The sequence below is a fragment of the Schistocerca gregaria genome, chromosome 3, assembly GCF_023897955.1.
Source record: "Schistocerca gregaria isolate iqSchGreg1 chromosome 3, iqSchGreg1.2, whole genome shotgun sequence".
In the NCBI taxonomy this organism is placed as follows: Eukaryota; Metazoa; Arthropoda; class Insecta; order Orthoptera; family Acrididae; genus Schistocerca; species Schistocerca gregaria.
In genome coordinates, this window is record NC_064922.1 from 868,536,321 (window position 1) to 868,559,070 (window position 22,750).

Sequence of the window (22,750 nt, forward strand, 5' to 3'; positions counted from 1 at the left end):
ATCCAGTGCTTAATTTCTAAAATTTTGGGTGCCAGAACACATCTCTTCAAACTTACACCCCCCCCCCCCCCCCAAAAAAATCCCATCCTGGTCCTCCTCCTCTTCCTCCTCCTCTTCTTCCTCCTCCTCCACACGCCATAAAAATCATGTTTCGATTTGTGAAAAGTGTGGTAGAACTTAACATGATAAATCATTTTTTACTGAATACTATTCTGAAATTCAGTTTTGTAAAACATTTTCTAGTAATCAAAACAATAAAACCACAAGATTTAATATAAATAACAGGTGTAACGTTCTTGTAGCTTGATACGTATTGGCCCAAGTTGGTAGTCTTCGTAAGTATGTTATCCCGTTTTCAACTGGCAGTCATAAACAAAAGACAGTTGACAAGAAGATTACCAATATGTACCAGTTACAACATCAGAGTGCAGCTCAACTTGTATATGTTTGCGCGCACACACACACACACACACACACACACACACACACACACACACACACACAAAACATTGAGCATCACTGAAAAAATCACAGGCTTAAAGTAGCATGGTTGTAACTATGTCATTAATGCCAGGTGTGTATACATTATAACATGCTTTTACATTGATATATATAAAAACAAGGTATTGCTAATAAAATGTGAGTCAATGAATGCAAGTATTACCAAGTAGTAGGGTTGTGTTTTAGACCTTGCAGTAGCACCTTGTTCTCCTTCTGCTACATGCTGTGTGTTGTACTTTTTTGCTCAAAAGTATATGAATGACCTGAACTGCATTTTGCCTGATTTTCATGCAGCCCACACAATGTAGCTTTCTTAAAGGTCCTGTAGCCTCTTTGCAGTACAGTGGTTTTGACTATACAAAGTGGTTACCGCAAGTGACCAATAGAGAAAACTGCTCTGTATGGCTATCAGTCCATAGGTAAATTAATACCACTGTTTTCAATATGTTAGGAAACATGTTATTAGAAATTGTAAACTCAGCATAATTATAAAAAGTGACATTTGAAAAGTATCACTATGTACACTAGAATCTGAAATTACTCTCTCTTCCCAAGCATTAATCCCGACTTGTGGGGTCTGCTGTTTTGCTACATCTCCTCCATTTCTCCCTGTTGTTGACATCTTATGGTCTTAAGCCAACAACGTGCATGTCTCCTCTGATGTTGCCAGTTCATCTCTTTCCTAGTCTTCCTCGTGGTCTTGTTCCTCCTGGGTTGATGTGGAGTGCTGTTTTTTCAACTGAGTTGTCTTGCTTTCTCATAACATAGCACAACACCAAACCTTTGCTGGATGTCTGTATTTTTTATGTGGTGATATTGTGTCAGCCCCATGCACCATCGAAACATCTTCATCTCCATGGTGTGTAACATTTGCTCCTGTTGTGTCATTATAGAGCAATACTCAGTCCCATACATAGCGGCTGGATGGAACATGGTCTTATATGCTTTTCCCTTTAGATACTGAGGCATCTTTTTATCGCAGAGGACTCCAGTGACCTGTCTCCACTTGAGCAAAGCTGCATTCACCCTCATCTGAGTATCGAGAGTTGTGTCACAGTCTGAGGTGATGACAGACCCTAGGTACTTAAAATTCATGGTCTTCTGCAGGTCATCTTTGCTGATACTTATGGTGCCTCCGGTTGGGGAGCTGCATTCTAGATACTCTGTCTTCTGGACATTGAGGTGCAGTCCATTTTCAGCCAGTCTGTCCTTCCACGTTTGAACCTGGTGCTAGAGTTCAGGGCAGGCTTGGTCGGCAAGTACCACATCATCTGCATAAAGAAGGGTCCAGGGATGTGAAGTCTGTGTATCGGCTGTTGCCGTATCCATGCAAAGGATGAATAGCAATAGTGAAAGGGCAGAACCCTTATGAACACCCACAGTGATATCGAAGGGCGGAGAAGTTCCAGCAGGACTTCAAACAACACTAGTGAAATAATGGTACAAAAGTTGCACCCAGTTTACATACTCTTCAGGGACACCATGGCAGCGAAGAGCCTACCAAATAACACCTAAGAATTGGGGTCCCTCTCCCTATCCCTCACAAACACCAACCACAACACAACCGTCAACAAACCCCCCGTCATAGCCAACAAACCTAGCCTAGCCACCCTACTCAATCTCCCCATCCCAGCACATACCCCACACAGACCAAATCTCAACTATAACCACAGTCAAATGCCACATATCACCAACCCCAATTCAGTTCTAAACCTCTCATCCAGATCCCTCTCTCCTCCAGAGACATCTGTTCTATCAATAGGCTTAACCTTTAACCCCACACCTAAATTCAACCACACTGCCCTGGTTAAAGATCTCCTCTCATTCACCCGGAACCTCAACTGGAAATATCATTTCACTACCCAAACACAGCCCCCAAAACTAGACCCAGTGTTGAACCTTGTCTAGAACAGTTCCGACCGCCTTCTCAAAGGGATCCTCCTCCCCTCCCCCAAAACCATCCCTTGGAGACATTTCAGGAATTCCTCACATCCAGTGTTGCCTCCCAGTCCTTCTTGAAGAACATCCCGACAACCCCCAACATCACCCCAGCTGAATCCCGTGCCATTAAGCAGCTGAAAACAGACCACTCTCTTGTAATCCTTCTGGCGGATAAAGGCTCCACAACTGTGGTACTTGACCTTGTGGAGTATGTGGCAGAAGGCCTGCGTCAACTCTCCAACATCTCAACCTACAAAGCTGTTACCCAGGATCCCATTCCCTCCATCCAGACTGAGCTGCAGAAAATCCTGAAAATCCAAGCTCCCTCACAAGGCCTTACAACGGCTTCCATAGACTTACTCACTCCACCTGAGCCACATACCCCTACCTTCTACCTATTACCCAAAATCCACAAAGAGAACCATTCTGGCCGTCCCATTGTAGCAGGCTTCAAAGCCCCAACAGAACGTATCTCAGCTCTGGTAGACCAACACCTCCAACCTATCACCCGCAGACTCCCATCCTACATCAAGGACACAAACCACTTCCTAGAACGCCTCAAATCCATTCCCACTCCTCTCCCACCTGAAACCTTTCTTGTGACCATAGATGCTACATCCCTTTACACAAACATCCCACACACCCATGGTCTCTCTGCCCTTGAGCACTACCTCTCCCAACGCCCACCCGAAGATCTTCCAAAAACCTCGTTTCTTATCACACTTACCAACTTCATCCTCACCCATAATTACTTCACTTTTGAAGGCCAGACCTACAAACAAATCAGGGGAACTGCCATGGGAACCAGGATGGCTCCGTCCTATGCCAACCTCTTCATGGGCCGCATGGAGGAGGCTTTCCTGAAGACCCAACAGCTGCTTCCCCTGGCCTGGTATAGGTTTATAGATGACATCTTTGTGGTCTGGACTCATGGTGAAGAAACACTCCTTAATTTCCTCTACAACCTCAACTCCTTTTCAAATCTGAATTTCACCTGGTCCTTCTCCAAAACCCAAGCCACCTTCCTGGATGTTGACCTTCATCTTGTTGAAGCTCACATCCACACCTCTGTCCATATCAACCCCACCAACAAACAACAGTACCTTCACTTTGATAGCTGCCATCCATCCCACATCAAACGATCCCTTCCCTACAGCCTAGGTATTCGTGGCAAATGTATCTGCTCCAGTGATGAATCCCTCAACAATTACACCAATAACCTGACCAGTGCTTTCCTCTCCCGCAACTATCCTGCAGACCTTGTCCACAAACAGATCTCCCGAGCAATACATTCCTCCCCGTCCAACAACAATATTCCTACCCTCAGACCACACAGAAGTATCCTCCTTGTCACCCAATATTATCCTGGCCTCAAATACATCAATAAATTACTCCGCCAGGGATATGACTTTCTCAAGTCAACCCCTGAAATGAGATCATCCCTTGACAAAATTCTCCCCACACCACCCAGAGTTGCCTTTCGTCGTCCCCCTAACCTCCGTAACATCCTTGTTAAACCCTACAATATTCCCAGACTACCTTCTCTACCCAGCGGTTCCTACCCCTTTAACCGACCCCGCTGCAAAACCTGCCCCATGCATCCCCCCACAACCACCTACTCCAGCCCCGCTACTGGTAAAACATACACAATTCAAGGCAGGGCCACGTGTGAAACTACACATGTCATTTATCAGCTGACATGCCTGCACTGCACAGCCGTTTACATTGGTATGACAACAACTAAACTGGCTGAGCGCATGAACGGACATAGACGAACTGTCCGCCTAGGAGATGTACAATACCCAGTAGCGGAGCATGCCCTCCAGCATAATTCTAGGGACCTAGGAACCTGCTACACCGTATGTGCCATTTGGCTTCCCCCTCCCAACACCAGTCCCTCAGAACTGCGGAGATGGGAACTTGCACTCCAGCACATCCTTTCATCCCGCCATCCCCCTGGACTGAACCTACATTAAACAACCTCACTCCCATTTACTTTTTAGTCTTCTCCTCTTTCCCTTTCCTCTTTAGCCATTCATCCATCTTTTCATCCTACTTCTTTATACTATATACCTCTTTACTTCTGTATGCATCCTCTTTGGTTTGAAGCTGGCACAGTACCTACAGTAGAATATCTTTGGCTTCCCTCTGACAACCATGCCTCCATCCTTGCTACCTTCCCTGTTTTCCTTTCCCTGTTGCTTCATAACCTGGGTTGTGAGTAACTAAATCCACTTTCCCTTCTTCCCTTTCTTTCCCCTCTCTCCTCCCTGATGAAGGAACATTTATTCCGAAAGCTAGGAACTTAAATTTTCGGTTGTTTTTGTGTTTCTATCAGCTGTACTGAGCTGAGGTAAGTACTGGCCAGCCCCTCTATCTCTTTGTTAGTAATTGTTTCACATCTTTATATGAGATTTTCCATTAATTAGTACAATCATAATTTCACGTTTTGGCCTGCCACAGATGGCAGTGTAGCACAAAATATTTTTGTGTCTGAGATCTAGACTGGGTGTCCACTTCTGAACACTTTGTGCCACAGAATCTGCCCGCAACACAATGATCACTGGCACTGACTATGGCCATCGGCTGCTCTTCACCCAAGTGTCACATGTCTGTCTCAGTGATGGCTGCAATCTACAGCCTATGCTGCTGCTGTCATTTTGACTAGTATAATTCTATTCATTTTGCTGTATAAGTTTCCATGGATAAATACTTTGATATAATGAGTGAAATAGTGCAGTGTGTCTTCGATGGAAATGCAGATAGGTCATCTGACATTGTATTCTGTGAATGGAATTAAGAAAAAATGTAAGCTGGTCAAAAGTGATGTAGTATGTATTCTACTAGATTTTACCAAAACTGCTTGTTTTGGAGATGTTGAGTGCGGAATGGTGTGAGAACGTAATAGTAGGTAATGCACATGTCCTAAAATTTAGGCACAGGGATGACAAAGTTATTCATGTAACAGTTGTTTGTGCAGCACATGGCATAAGAATCTTTGAAGCATATAATCTACCACCATGATTAAAATGTACGAGAAAATCCAATTGAGTTGTACATTTTTATAACTATCTTATGGTGAAAGTTTGTTATAATGAAAGAAAAAGGTAAACTGTTTGTTTCTGTCACAGTTGGGAAATTATTCATGTGGACAACCGTTTTCAGCTGCGAGAGGCCATCTTTACATCCCTAATAGTTGGATTCAATGGAATCAATGGGAATCAATGACATTTGTCACAGTGATGGTGGCCCTAACATTGAAATAGAAAAGAACAATACTTTTGCCCATACAGAAAGAAATTAACTACAAAACCAACTTACCCAAGTGTCATGAAGTAATAATATATGGTGCACTTTTGATTTGTGCAACCAGGTGCCATATACAGATAGCATTTCCGTACTCTTGCCATAAAATGAAAACATGGTGGTGAAAGTAGCGTACAAGAAAACTTGATAAACAAATTATTTGATGTCACACAGTAATCAAATTTTGTATTCACAGCAAAAATGTGTCTTGTCTGATGTAGACAAAAATGTAAAGGTATCAAAAAATGTGCAATTCTGCTATTACATACATTTTTCATGTCTACATAAACAATTTAGGAGACAATCTGAGCTGCTCTCTTAGATTGTTTTCAGACAATGTCTCTGTCTAGTAAAGTCACTGGGAAATCAAACCAAATGCAAAATGATTTAGGCAAGATATCTGTATGGTGCGAAAAATCTCAATTGACTCTTAAGTAATGAAAAGCTTGAGGTCATCCACATGAGTACTAAAGAGAATCTGTTAAGTTTGGAGCACACGATAAATCACACAGACCTAATGGCTGTCAATTCAACTAAATATGTAGGGATTGCAATTACGGCCAGTGTAAAGTGGAATGATCAGATAAATAATGTTGTAGGGAAGGTGAAGGAAAGACATTGTTTTATTGGTATAACACTTAGAAGATGTATCAGGTCTACTAAAGAGGCTGCCCACACTACAATTTTCCATCCTCTTCTAGAGTACTGCTGAGCAGTATGGGTTCCATACTAGATACGATTGACAGCGGGCTTCAAAAAAATTCAAGGATGGGCAGCTCAATTTGTTATTATTGTGAAATAGGGCAAGATTGTCTTGGATACTAAACACACATTGACAAGACAGTCATTAAAACAAAGGAATTTTTTGTTTCAGCAAGGTCTTGTCACAAAATTTCAGTCACCAACTTCCTCTTATGAATGAGAAAATATTTTGTAGATGCTATCCCACGTATGGAGAAATCATCATTGTAAAGAGAAATCACAGCTTGGATGGAAAAGTTGAAATGTTTGCTCTTCCCATTGCTGTTTGAGAGTGGAATGGTAGAGAAATAGTCTGAAAGTGGTTCAATGAATTGCAGAGTAGTTGTGTAGATATAGATGTAGATGTAAGACATTCAATCTGTTTGTGTGTAATCCCTGAGAAAATAAATTACTTTTGTCAGCAAAGAAGCTTATCATAATACATTGGAGTTGATAACAAAGTCTAATGCTGAGATGCTATACTCTGCAGAGTAACAGCTTTTCTGCAGGTATCAATAGCAAAAACTATTACTCTGATAATTTCATTGTTTTCAAATATTCATTTCCTCAAAGCTGTACCTTCAAAGAACCATTCTACTCTGATTTGTTAGCTGCCCTATTGACCAAATAGTTGTTTCATCTTGAGCTATTCTTGTTGTCATGGTCTTCATCCATGCTAGTCCATCATTTGCAGCCTCCTTCATGTCTGTGTAACTACCATAACTTACATCCTTTTGAACTTGTATACTGTACTCAAATCTTGGTCTCCCTGTACAATTTTTGCCTCCCACACTCTATTTTCTTACTGAATTGATGATTCCCCGAAGCCTCAGGATGTCCTATCAACTGGTTACTTCTTTTAGTCAAGTTGATCTGCAGATTACTTTTTCCCCAAATTGATACAGTACCTCATCATTATTTATTCAATATATCCATCCAATTTTAAATAGTCTTCTGTAGCATAACATTTCAAACGCTTCGATTCTCTTCTTGAGTGAACTGCTTATTGTTCACATTTTGCTTCCATGCAAGATTACATTCCACACAAATATATTCTTAAAAAGTATTTCTACCACTTAAATTGTTGAATGGTGTTACCAGTTTTCTCTTTTTTGGAAAAGCTTTTCTTTGCTATGACCAGTCTGCATTTTATTTGCGCTCTACTCCAGTCATTGTCAGTTATTTTGTCAACCAAATAGCGAAACTCGCATACTATTTTTAGTGTCTTATTTCCCACAGTATCACCTGATTTAATTCAACAATGCGTAACCCTTAATGTAATTTTGTTGATAATCATCTGATAACCTCTTTTCAAGTCAATGTTCATTCCGTTCAACTTTTATTCCAACTCCTTTGCTATCTGTCAGAATAATAATGTCACTGACAAACCACAAAGTAGTTGTTTCTGCTCCCTAACTGTAATTCTCTTTCCAAATTTCTCCTCAGTTTTTTTTCTGCTTACTCAATATACAGATTGAATAACACTGGGGAGAGACTACAACCCTTTCTCATTCTCTTCTCAGTGTCTCACTCCCTTCTCAGCTACTACTTCTGTTTCATGCTCTTCGATTCTTATAACCATAGTCTGGTTTCTGTGAAAGTTGTTTCCTGTAATTTACTTCTGCCATCTTCAGAATTTTAAAGATTGAATACCAGTCAACATTGTCAACAGCTTTCTCTAAATCTACAAATGTTATAAATGTAGATTTGCCTTTCTTGAGTCTGTTTTCAAAGATAAATCACTGGATTAATATAGCTTTGTGTGTTCCTACACTGCTCCGGAACCCGAACTGATCTTCCCCGTGATGAACTTCTACGTGTTTACAGTCTTCTGTAAATAATTCTTGTCAGCATTTTGTAATCATTGCTTCTTAAACACTTGGAAATTACACTTAGATTATTTGCTTATGAATTTTCAGATATACTCAAATGACATCTTTCAAGCATAAAAACTGAAGATATCTTTCAAGCATAAAAACTGAAGATATCTTTCAAGCATAAAAACTGAAGATATCTTTCAAGCATAAAAACTGAAGATATCTTTCAAGCATAAAAACTGAAGATATCTTTCAAGCATAAAAACTGAAGATAACTAGTTGACAAGTTAAAAGGCGACTGTTGAATGAACATGTCAATTTGCAGTGTGCTTAATGAGCATGTCAATTGGTAGTATGCTTAAGCCAGGAGGTAACAGTTGTAACCTCTGCTTCATAGGAGGCCTACCTAAAAAAAACTCCCCTGCTCTTAATTTGTGGTGTAGAGGTCAAGAATGATTGTCCTGCCTACACCTTAGTTTGTTATCCTAGTTACTTAAATGGCAATAAAACTCAGTGGGGAAATCATGTGCTACTTTGCAGTCTCCCAGCATGCAACCATCTATCAAATTTATTTATGGTAGCCCTTCCTTGACTTTGCAGTATGTGAGACTCACTTGATGCTTTCTTGTCATCTTGATGAATATTCTGAATGATTCCAATTGAAGATATGACTAAGTGATTACAATCTACCATAGGCACTGTGAAAGTAATGAGAAAAAGTACACTGCAGTGGTGTCTTATTGGCTTAGCAGTAACATGCTTGGCTTCTGAGTCACTGGAGGCCTTACATTTTGATTGATATCTTGCAAGTGAAATGCTGCAGTCCGTCGATTTTTTATTTGTTCTAATTATTTGATTTGCAAACAGGCAGAACAAAATTCAGTAACTGAATCTGAAGAGAAGCTCTGCATCATGTGTCATTTCACAGCCTTGATTCAGTTGTAGGTGTAAGCATTACTGCCTCCTTTAGAAATATTGAGTTACAACAAAGGCTCTGAAAACACTTAAAGGAATTGTGAATTCTTGCATTCTCTCAAGCCACTCCAGCAATCTGCATATGGAAATAAGTGTAGAATGGAACTGACAACATAGTAGGAAAAGTTTGACAATGCTGTATCTTCCGCCTGTTTTGGGTTTGCATAAACTGTCCATCAAGATTCACTTCATATTTTCTTATCATCTTGCAGAAATATTTAGAATGATTACCATTTGAAATGTGACACTGATCAAGTACAAATCATTGTTTGAACCCAGGATGGATGTTTCACATGAAAGAAATGAGAGAAGGTGTGCTCCCATGGTGTCTTAGTGGCTTAGCACTTGGCTTCTGATTCACAGGAGGCCTTACATATTGGTTCATATCTTGCTGGAGAAATGCTGCAGTTCTCACATTTTTTTCCATTTTCTTTATTTGATTTGTGAATGGCCAGAACGAAATTCAGTAATTGGTATTTAATAGAAGATGTTAAAAGAAGCTCTGCATCATACACCATCTCACAGATTCAGTATTTTGTAGGTGGGAGTATAAGTTCCTCCTTTGGAAATAGTAAGTTACAAGAAATGTTCTGAAAAGTCTTAAAGGGAGCATTAAAATTAGTTATTTTTGTTTTGTTCCTCATTTAGGGAATCACCATCCCAGACAAAGGTTAGGCAAGCAATGAACACACTGAATAACATTTGTCTATGGTAAATCTGAAGTGAAAAATGTATGTGTTAGCAGAATTGCACACTTATTGATATCTTTATTTTTGTGTCTGCATCAGGTGAGACACGTTTTATACGAACACAAAATTGTATTACTGTATAATATCAAACAATTTGTTTATCAAGTTACTTGTACTTTCACCACCATGTTTTCACATTATGGCAAGAGTACTGAAATGTTATCTGTATATGACACCTAGTTTCACAAATCAAAAGTGCACAGTGTATTATTACTTCATGATTTTTGGGTGAGTGGGTTTTGTAGTTACTTTCTCTGTGTATGGGCAGACTTATTGTCCTTTTCTATTTTAATGTAAAATCCACCATCATGTCAATAAATGTGACTGATTCCACTGAAGCCAACTAGCACAGATGTAAAGATGGCATTTCACATCAGAAAACAAAACAGTCATCACCACTTGAATCATTTCCTAACTGTGACAGAAACAAACAGTTTACTTTTTACATTCATTACAACAAACTTTCGTAATAAGACAGTGTATAATTCAGTTGGATTTTCTGGTACATTTAGTCGTGGTGGTAGATTATACACATTAAAAATGTTACAAGAGTAACTTTCCCATTTTATAAAATTTGCATTAGCAACAGCTACAGTCCCATGCTCTCCCAAACTCGGCATCTCCAAAACAACCAGTCCTAATAAAATCTGAATGTATCATTTTCAATTAGCTTATGTTTTTCATATCTCTTTTTATTGAATACAAAGTCAGACAATCTTGTACCATGGGTCGAGTGTTACCTCTGATTTAAAATTATAGGGTGCCCTTTGATTCTGTGTACCGTCTCTTCCCACTTGTATTACATCTTTCACAGTGCATTCATTACTGGGAATCGCATGTTACACCATTATTGTCAAGTGCTTCATCGCAGAATTACTGGACTCTACATACACCCCATGTTTTATAGTCAAATGAAGATGCTGACATGTGCCATGATGGTTAACTGTGGCTATAAGTTGTGTTGCACGTCTGTTTACGATTTCACAATTTAAATTTTCTGTAGGTTACAAATGTTGAGTACTGTATTTAGGATTGTTTTTGTAATGACTCATTGTGCATTATTTTGCTTTTTTTGTTGATGGTAGACACCAGTAGATACTCTGTTAACGACTAAAAGTGCTTGTGTAATAAAAATTGAGTAATACAGCAGTGTGCACATGATTTTCAACAATTTTTAAAACCTGTGAATCATTGCCTCCTCATAATAAAGTCCAGTTGACTACTTTAAATGTTCCCCTAAGGAAATGCTTGAATGTACAAGAATTGACTCAGTAGAAAGATAAAGTCATCGTGGAGGAGGAACGCATGGCTAAGTATTGAGCAGCAGAGCAAGAGAAAGTTCTAAACTCGAGTCATAAGTTCAACAGACATGGAGTCTCTAGTGTCTAACTGAACCAACATGGGTGACACACTGTGCTGCCTTGTATACAAGCTCACTGCTTTCCCCGCCACCCAGTGGCCCTTTGAGTTTTGATAAAACAAAGTTGCCCCTCATGTCAAGTTGCTTTCCATCTTCTAGCTCTGAGCTTTGCTGACAGGCATTACTGGCAGAACACACACTGTGCATTAGCAGTTCCTCAATGCTGAGCATGCTCTGTGTCCTGTGACAGCACCTAACAGTTACTGCTGGATATTTGCTCTTCTAAACAGCTTTGCATACAAGCAAACCGGTTGTGTCTGTACCTGTGATTACTTGCGCTTTAGGTACAGGGGCTATGCATGGCTCAGTTTAAAAAGAATCGCTTGATACAGTCATAGGGTCGAGTCCTGCACATCTGCTTTCATGCCCCACAGCTAATTTGCTGCAAATAGTAACCTGTAGCTCTGATTGTGCAGTCAAATAGTTTATACATTGGCTGGAATTGCGAGTTAATAAAATATACAGAAATACAAAATAAAAGTTAAATGAATAATTTAATAACAATAATTCTACTCTAATAGTTGTAATTGATGTAGTCCACAGAGAATTATCTTGAACAATGTTGATTCAAGAAAGGACATCTCAAAGAAACAGGAAGTGATCCTACAAAACTCAATTAAAATACGGACAGAAAACATCCTCATCAAATACAGTAAAGTTATGTTAAGAGTTGTTACGACAATGATAGCAAAATCCTCAAACTAAGTAGTCATCAAAGACTTGCAAAAACTAAGTCAATTTCATGACCACAATATGTGAAATATTTATCAGATCAAAATAGTTCAGAGTTCAACATTATGATTCAGAAATTTTCATATCCAGTACAAAGATTAGTAACTCATTCTCTGTCTGTTCTCCGTTCCGCAAATCAAGCAACAAAAGTTGAAGTCTTATTCTGGAACACATTCAGAATTAATGTGTAGTAGTGGTCATTCACTGCCCGGAATCAATTACCTACATGACTGAAGCACGCACATTACCTCAGGCCTTCTTCAAGAGCTCAACATAAAGGGTCCAGAGTCGCTCCCTTGAGTTCTTCACTCTAGAAATCCCTACAGCAGTGTTCTGCACTGTCCAACTGTCATTGCTGAATGCCATCTCCACCAAAAATACATCATTCTCAAGCTTTACAGACATGATGTGATTCAGGCTGGCCACTTCCTGGACTAAACTAATTTATTACAACAATATTTAATTAAAGAAATGTCATAAACATTTTTGTTATTCTCAGATCATATACAGTAAACATAAGTACTAATTGGTTCATAAATAATTAAGCCAGTATTCTTACACAAATGCGCTCATCATAAATGACTACAAATTATTATGAAGTATTGTTTAAACTATTATTTATGTTTCTTGACAGAAGTCTCTTTTGGTACTCTTTACAGTAGTGGTGTTAACTAACACAATTCACTGGCCACTTTTAAATTAGAAAAGGTTTTTAATAGTACTTGCAATCAACAATTAAATAAGTTACTGGCAAACAGTAAACTATGCACTAAATAAAAACACAAGTATGACAAAATATGAGGCACTCATTCCGCATTCATTTGGTGCATAGATGTGGAGAATACGATTTTCTGACAAACATTTTCATAATGTAAAAGGTGTATAAGATGTCATAAATCAATAAATAAAATAGATACAGATACATAGTATTCAGGGATATAGCTATAATGCAATTCTTTCGTCTGAGATAACTTTGTTGAAAACACATGAAGCGATTTCAAGTTTCTAATTCAGATGGCCATTCTGAAAATGCTTATTTGCTATGAGATATTAACTTCTGTAGTTTTAAAGATATTGAGGTATTATTGTGACACTTGATGCAACTCATTTTCCTGAGATCATAAATGTGTTCAGATTTGCATTGATATTTAGTGTGAGTTATTGTCAAACCTCAAAATAGCTGTAACTTGGTCATCTTTAACAGTGTCTGATACTCCACCATTTCCTGGAGCATATTCTGCAGAAAAGTAGTGCAATTCATCAGCCATCCAAATTTCCACCTTTGCGATTTACCCATTTCTGGTGATGCACTCATTGTCTCTGTACATGGCTGGCTGGAAACGTTCAACTACCCAGGCTGGCCACAGCACCCCCCGGGCTGTGCACCCGCTGGTATTCAGCCGTACATCAAATTCCCCTTAACTCTTAAAATTCTGGATGGCCAATTAGTTCACCTAGATATGCATAATGTTACAATCCCAAACCACAAAGGCTACTCTCTTCCTTCAACCACTCCTGATACACACATACTTTGCTAACAGTTTTTTGGTAGTTTAAGGGCTGAAGGCTTCCAAACACAACGCTTGAGCAATCTCTCCAACCTCATCCTTTAAGGCATCTGGCTGTTAAGCTGCTAGCCAATTCAGCCAGACTTGCTACTGCATTCACTCTCAGGCAATGCAACAGAAGAACTGAAATCACACAATTTGTGGGCCTTGGTGCTAAATGAAGCAAACAACACCAAATCTTCAACAGTACGAGCTCCATGATACATGCTGGTGAGACTCCATGATGATCTTTATCTGTGGTCAGATGACATCAAAACCCAATCATTGCACAGTTACGTATAAATTGTTCAACTTGCTGAGTTTGTTTAGTTCGAAAATCAACTCTGAGTATTTCTCCAGCATTAGGAGATGAAACATTAAGCATAGAAACATGCACTAGTTCGTGACCTAATACCCACATAACTAAAATCAACGAGAATGTTAATACTGGCTTTGACAGCTTACTGCATTGTATGAATAACCTCAACATCTTGTAATATGTTTTCGAAGCCTGTATGAATTGTTGAAAGGACATCATTTTCTATTTATAGCTGTAGAAGTTTCTAATCTGCTATTGCAATTTTGGCATTACACCATTTTCAAGCATAAATATTTTGACAAATTATATCACAGATATAAGTAACAGTACCTGTAGACAATTTGCACCACTTCATAGCAAGGGAGGCAACAGCAGTTATCACTTAGTTAGTAACATAATGCTTAAGCCCGTGCTTTTTGCATGTAGCTTAAAATAATGCTGTAGCCTGTATGTTAATAGCACAAGTTTATGTATTATGTTACTTATGTCAGTGATCACAGCTGTTACTAAGTAGTACACAATCAAACAAAAGGTATCTATGGATGTTAAGTCATGTCTATGCCATCTTTGCCTAAAACTTGTCTGGGTTTATATGATACCAAATGTGCAATGCTGAACAATTGCATTACACCACAATTGCAATAGTAGACAAAAATGTTCTGCAGCCAAAAGTGAAAAATTATATTCAGTATAATATTGTCTTAAGGATTGTATTACACTCAGGAAGATAGGATAGTCAACCATTTTTATGTAATGGAAGGATCAAAGCTGCTTGCAGTACAGGGAACTGACCAACAGTATATCTGCTGAGAGCAACAGATCTTGTGGCCCTTGCTGTTGTTTACACCTATGTTTTTTTTTACTGTTTTAGGTATTTAACAATGATCAGTATTTGAAGACAGCATTGAAGTGTGGCGATGTTGTATGGAATCGTGGCTTGTTGACAAAAGGATATGGACTTTGTCACGGAGTTGCAGGAAATGCATACACTTTCCTAACACTGTATCAGCTGACTAATGTAAGTTCAGAAAAATACTATACATTTCTAGAATTAATCTTTCACACTGCAGAAAAGTGCGTGTTATTTTGAAATCTCCTGACAGTTTAAATGTGTGCCAGGCCAGGACCCAAACCAGGAATCTTAACTTTTGCGGACAATGCTCTTATGACTGAGCTATTCAGAGTAACCTCACACCCCACTTTCACAGCTTTAGTTCTGTCAGTATCTCTCCAGTAAAATATGCAGGAGAACTTCTTTGAAGTATGGAAAGTAGGAGGGAGGTACTGGGGCCGGTGAAGCTGGGAGGGTATGTCATTAATTGTGCCTGGATATCCAAGTCAGTAAGAGCATTGGTTGTGAAAGGTAAGGTTTCAGGTTCATACTGATCCAGCATACAGTTTTAATCCCTCGGCAAGTTTCAAACCCATATTGTTTGTTTTTTTATGCCACAGGAAGATGAAAAAGAAAAATGATAAAAGTCTGTGCATGCAGTTACTTTTTTCTGATAGTAGCTTTTGGTGGACTTCATTTTTCTGTGTTAACTTACTTGTTTTCAGATTTTTTGTCATACAATGAATGTTGCAAATATTGTTGCTTTATATGAAATATTATGCTTGTACAGTACACTGCCTGACAAAAAAATTCAAGCATGCACAGGGTGAGGAGGAAATGTAATGTAACTTCACTGGTTGAGAGGGTATATGATATTATTTTAGGGTGATTACAAAATCAAGTCAAATTTATAAAGCTCTTGGCAGTATTAGCCCACTAATAAATATGACGTTTCATATCCTCTGTCTTTGATGCATCCACTTCTTTGGTTACTAAGCCTTTATATCTTCTCCTGGGGCAAGCTAGTCCACAACTGTTGTAAATGATCCTAGATATTGTGGATACTGAAACCGGAGCACACGTTCTATCAGGGACAGACCCTCAGCATCACATAGACACGTCATAGAGGCATTTGTCATGTGTGGACAGAAGCATTGTCCTGTCGAAAAATGGCACCACAGAACTGTCACTTGAGAGAGATCACACGAGGATGCAAGATGTTATATTTTTGCACTGCCAGAGTTCCCTCAGTCACAGTTAGCCCTGACCTGAAGTCATATCTGATGGCTCCCCACACCATGACACCAGAAGCAACACCTCTGTGTCTCTACAAAATGTTGGGAGAATGGGACGTCTCTCCAGGTCGCTGCCATACTCGTTGACAGTGGTCATCCTGGGTAGTGCAGAACCGCGATTCATGCTGAATGCAGTGCAACACCATTCCACGCTTTCCAGTCACAGCACAACTCAAATGCAGTTGTCTGTGTTGTGGTGTTAATGGCAGCTCTCGCACAGTACGGTTATTTACTAGTCCAGCTATTGCTACTCCCTGACCAATAGCACAGAATGTTGTATCTGATACTTGTTACTGGATGGCAGGCCCAGATGTGGTGTGCTTATGACGGACTCAGTGCACGGTACGGTGATCCTTCCTTGCGGTGGTCAGTTATGGTCAACCACAACCTTGATGATGAGTATGCCTGTTCTCACATCCCCGTGAGGTACAACATCTGGTCACTGACACATCCGAATGCTCCACAAATATGGATATTGAATGATTCAACCAGCCAAGTGCAGACTCACAATAAGGTCCCCTTTCTAACTCTGTCAGGTGGAAATAATGCTGTCTCACATGAGTACATAGTACCTCTGCTTCTTGCCACAGTGGTAACTCAGCATTTGGTGCTATTCACAAACCCTTGTGATACTCTGCCGGACCTGATAACACCAATGGACTTTGATGACCATTATACCTGTCATAGAAAATTTCAACTCTAATCATTGATCATTACCTCTCATTGGCTCACTGACAGTTGAGATATGAGGTTTTCTTCTTAATAATGCAATAAAAAGATCTTTGTTTTTATTTTTGAGATGTCAGCTTTACATACTTGTGTGTGAGAAATTATCACAGGATAATTTTTCATGAAGTTTCTTAGGAAGATAATCATGTTGAGAAAATTAAAGTCAATCTGATAGCAGAAATATATGCTTTCAAAGAAGTTTGTAAGTGCAAAAAAAAGTCCTCCATATCTTTTCGTTTGCAACAATCTGACACTAGTTGGTGAATAAATCTGTATGAAGAAAGAAAAAGATGTAAAATAGTATCTGCTATTCTCATTTTATTGCCAGATGAAATTATTAACAGACCTTTTCTTTTTTGCAGGATACAAAGCACTTGTATCGGGCTTGCATGTTTGCAGATTGGTGCACAACGTATGATAAGAATCAGAACAGAGTACCTGATCGTCCTTACTCACTCTTTGAAGGTACGAATTTGCAGTAGTATTAAAACGCATAACAATGATGATTTTGGATATCTGAGATAATGTTCTTAATAAATTAAGCATGATTCAAAATAGTGTTTAAGTGCGATCATACATTGGTGCTGCTGCTCGCAGTGTGGTTTCAGTTGCTTGAGACTGCAGTCGTGCGTGTGTGTGTGTGTGTGTGTGTGTGTGTGTGTGTGTGTGTGTGTGTGTGTGGGGGGGGGGGGGGGGGGGGTGCGTGTGTGTGCTTGCCTGTGTGTGCATATGTGTGTGTATTGGTGAAGGCCTATGGCTGAAAGCTTTAATTTTGAAAGTCTTTTTGTTGTGGCTATCTGTGATTCAACATCTCCACTACCAGGTGTACTGATATGAAATGAGCGTTAAGATACAAATGTGTCGATAGGGAACATTTGTTGTGAACTAGCCTTAATATATCTCTTTGCCTTTACAAATGTCTGCTTGTGTCTGTATATGTGCGGATGGATATGTGTGTGTGCAAGTGTATACCTGTCCTTTTTTCCCGCTAGGGTAAGTCTTTCCACTCCCGGGATTGGAATGACTCCTTACCCTCTCCCTTAAAACCCACATCCTTTCATCTTTCCCTCTCCTTCCTTCTTTCCTGATGAAGCAACCGTGGGTTGCGAAAGCTTGAATTTTGTGCGTGTGTTTGTGTGTTTGTGTTTATTTGTGTGTCTATCAACATACCAACACTTTTGTTTGGTAAGTTACATCATCTTTGTGTGTCTATATATATATAAAATAGAAAGAAACTTCCACATGGGAAAAATATATTAAAAACAAAGATTCCAAGACTTACCAAGCGGGAAAGCGCCGGCAGCCAGACACATGAACAAAACACACAAACACACACACAGAATTACGAGCTTTCGCAACTGGCAGTTGCTTCGTCAGGAAAGAGGGAAGGAGAGGGAAAAATGAAAGGATGTGGGTTTTAAGGGAGAGGGTAAGGAGTCATTCCAATCCCGGGAGCGGAAAGACTTCCCTTGGGGGAAAAAAAGGACAGGTGTACACTCGCACACACACACACACACACACACACACACACACACACACACACACACACACACACACATCCATCCTCACATACACAGACACAAGCAGACATATTTAAAGGCCATGTCTGCTTGTGTCTGTGTATGTGCGGATGGATGTGTGTGTGTGTGTGTGTGTGTGTGTGTGTGTGTGTGTGTGTGCGCGCGTGTGTACAACTGTCCTTTTTTTCCCCTAAGGGAAGTCTTTCCGCTCCCGGGATTGGAATGACTCCTTACCCTCTCCCTTAAAACCCACATCCTTTCATTTTCCCCTCTCCTTCCCTCTTTTCTGACGAAGCAACTGACAGTTGCAAAAGCTCGTAATTCTGTGTGTGTGTTTGTGTGTTTTGTTCATGTGCCTGTCTGCCGGCGCTTTCCCGCTTGGTAAGTCTTGGAATCTTTGTTTTTAATATATTTGTCTATATATATATTATGACATCTGTCAAAGATATTTAGTATACATCTAGTCATGGAACAAACAACATCATATGTTTTCACCGTGTTAACAATGTCGAATTTTGTACCAGAAAGTGATGAATTGCGGAAAGCATTAATTTTTTGTTTTCATTTGAAAAAAAGTGCTGCAGAGTCTCATGAATGGTTGTTGAGGCATATGGTGATCATGCTCTATCAGAAGCAACATGCAAAAGATGGTTTCAACAGTTTATAAATAATGATTTTGATGTAAGAAATGAAAATGTGGAAGACCCCCAAAAAAGTTCAAAGACACCGAATTGCAAGCAATATTGGATGAAGATGATACTTTGAGTCAGAATCAAATGGCAAGAATGCTAAATGTTGCACAACAAACAATTTCTGACCATTTGAAAGCTATGGGAAAGATCGAAAGTGTGGAAAATGGGTGCCACATGAATTGAATGAAAGACAGATAGAAAACTGAAAAAAACATCTGTCAAATTTTGCTTCAAATACATGAAAGAAAATCAATTCTGCATCGAATTGTTACTGGCAATGAAAAATGGATTTATTTTAAGAATCCTAAATGGGAAAAATCATGGGTTAATCCTGGACAACAATGAACATTGACTGCAAAAACAGATCGATCCGGCAAGAAGACAGTGCTCTGTGTTTGGTGGGATCAGAAAGGAGTGGGTATCATGAGCTTCTAAAACCCAGTGAAACTGTGAAAACTAATTGCTACAGACAACAAATGATCAATTTGAACTATGCATTGATTGCAAAAAGACCAGAATGGGCCAGAAGACATGGCAAAGTGCACCTGCACACAAAGCAAAACTGGTTCAGGATACAATCAAAACACCTATCTGGGAGCTGCTACCCCCACCCACTGTATTCATCAGACTTGTCCCCTTCCAACTACCATTTATTTTCCTCAATGGGACACACATTGGTTGAGGAACACTTCAATTTCTACAGAGAAGGCGAAAATTAGGTGTCTGTATGGTTTGCTTCTAAAGACAAACATTTCTATTGGCTTAGTGTCCACAAATTGCCAGAAAGGTGGTCAAAATGTATAGAAAGCAATGGTCAGTACTTTGAATAAAATGTTTTTACTTTTCAATTCAAAATTAGTGTTTCATTTTCTCAAAAAAATGCTCATTTCATACCGGTACACCTGGTATATGGTGAGCAGCAGCTTTCCTTCTCAAAAGTGTGTGTGTGTGTGTGTGCGTGCGAGTGTATACTGTCCCTTTTCCCCCCTAAGGTAAGTCTTTCCGCTCCCAGGATTGGAATGACTCCTTACCCTCTCCCTTAAAACCCACATCCTTTCGTCTTTCCCTCTCCTTCCCTCTTTCCTGATGAAGCAACCGTGGGTTGCGAAAGCTTGAAATTTGTGTGTGTGTTTGTTATTGTCTCTATCAACATACCAACGCTTTCGTTTGGTAAGTTACAGAATCTTTGTTAATCAGCTGCATTATGCCAGCTGAACAAACAATAGGGTGGCTGATAGCTAGGAGGGACGCAGCTGGTGTGTAGGATGGGAATGCAGTAGGAAGAGGCAGCACCCTCGGGCCATCAGCCATTGCCCTGACTGCCCTCCAAGCCATCAGCGACCCTTCCACAACCCTCTCTACTGCCTCCCACCATTTTTTTCCCTCTGCTCACTCATTTCATCCCAAAGCTAGCAAAGTTTCCATTCTATTTTGTGTGCCTCTTGACTCAGCACTTTCGCTATCTGGTAAGTCGTCTCCTTTCCTCTTAAATTACTTACATTCTCCCAGAACATTACTACCATATTTAAGTAGCTCATTGTATTCTCACCAACTTATATGGGGCAGCAAAATATGTGTGAAGAGAATAGGGATACAGGTGCTGATGGCCATGATGTTGTGTGTGCTAAAGAAGTGACAACAACAGTAGGAGAATAGGATAATAAAGGCTGTAAGAGAATTCATGTAAACATGATAAGGAAAAGTGACATATGTTCACTCATGATGCGTGCGATTTCAGAGATCATGCGTCCATACAGTTCACAGGCTTGCTGAATGAGGCGACGTGGGTTGACCTGCTGGCATGCTCAAGCTCTGGTGAGCCACCAAAGAAACATTGTTACTTAAGCAATTGCAAAAACAGCTTGGCAGATTCTGTAACCTGCATTACTGTTGACCAGTTAATGTGTTCATTGTTACACATAACCTGTCCTTTACTGTCTGTTATGTGTTGCTCTGTAAAGTACTATGTTCCATAAATTGTATTTGTTCTTGCTGCAAAAAGGGAAACGTGCAAAATGTATTATAAAACAAAAATTAGTTCATAATCACATGGAATTAGTGGAGGACCATATGCAGAATAGAAGAGACGAATGAATTAAATTAGAGAGATTGTGTGTTACAAAGGAAGGAAAAGTTGGAAATGGCACACACTCTCTCTCTCTCTCTCTCTCTCTCTCTCTCATACCATCCTTTGTCTTTTTAATTCTATGCTTATTGTATCAGCTGTGCATGACTACTACACCAAACATTCTTGATAATCTGTAATTTTTCCCTCTCCAAGAGCAAAGTGCCAAGTTCATAATTTTTGGGCACAATATCAGTCCTGGTGACTCTTTCTCTCCCTCTGAACACATGGCAGATCTAAGTAGAGACTCATGGAGCTAACACTGGTCATGATAGTAATACTTGCTTGCTCAAAATATGTGCTAAAAATTTGATACATCAGCTCGTCACTTGTGTGTAGTGTAACAGTGATGGTATTACTTTCACCCACCATTAAATATCACCTTAATCACTGTTTGCTGGTCCATTTTAATCCCATTCGTACTTAATTAGTACATCAGATATTAGAAAAGACAGAAGAGTACAAATTTCAAAGGCTTTTGCTGATTAAGAATAGTAGATCAGATGTCTTGTGTTTATTTTAAAACCAGTTTTATTTAATTTTCCTTGTTTTATGCAGTTAGGTAAGTATTAAGCAATGGAAAATCCAGGATGGAATAAGGACAATATTATGAAAAGGATAGATTGCTCCACACCATATGGAGCAGACAGTGAGTTGCAGACAGGCACAACAAAGACTGCTGAACATTTAAGCTTCTAAAGTACAAAACACAAATGCATTCATTGAAGCACAGCTTACACACACACACATGACCACTGTCTCTGGATGGTAGGTCTTGTAGGTCTTGCCTCAGCAGTCTGAGGAAGTTGACATTGTATGTGTGTGTGTGTGTGTGTGTGTGTGTGTGTGTGTGTGTGTGTGTGTGTGTGTGTGTGTGAGAGAGAGAGAGAGAGAGAGAGAGAGAGAGAGAGAGAGAGAGAGAGAGTTGTGCATGTGTAAATGTATATTTGTTTTCTACTTTACAAGAAGGCCTTTTGACTAAAAGCCTTATTTTTGTTGTGCCTGTCTGCAACTCTGTTTCCTTTTTATGGCAAATAGCAATCAATCCTTTTCATGATACTGTAGGTAAACTATTAAACTATTTATGTACGATGTTTGGATGTAAAGCATAAATGCTGACAATGGGTAGTCTGGAGACAATGTTACAATATAGAAAAAGCTTGGTGTATAGTAAAGAAAATAAAGAACAGAGCTACTATAGAAGGTAATTGTGGGGAATCCATATTTTATGTGACACATAATTGAGGGTCGCTAATGCATGCTTGTGTGGTGGTGCTCGACCCAAGGGTAAGCCGGTTTGAATCCTGGTGGTGGAAAAAATTTTCACTGCTAGTATTTGGTAAGCAAGGGTAGGAGAGGTGGTGGCATATAGTTCCTGATCAACAGACTTCACACCAATGTCCTCGTTTAAATACCATGGCTTGTGACTCAGTGATGGTGAACCGTCTGTTAGCTGGGGATTTTAAACTAGGTGACCCCTTCAGTGCTATATGTGAGGAATAGGCTATG

General features: G+C 39.5%; 1 protein-coding gene across 1 annotated transcript in view; it reads left to right on the forward strand.

Annotated features, from left to right (window-relative positions):
- The window catches only part of LOC126354894 (lanC-like protein 2), a 143,858-nt gene that overhangs the window by 109,013 nt on the left and 12,095 nt on the right, over positions 1–22,750 (forward strand). Inside the window, exons 7-8 of the mRNA XM_050004952.1 lie at positions 14,920–15,066; positions 17,267–17,369. Of these exons, the coding sequence (XP_049860909.1) occupies positions 14,920–15,066; positions 17,267–17,369 (250 nt within the window). The remainder of the gene's footprint in view (positions 1–14,919; positions 15,067–17,266; positions 17,370–22,750) is intronic.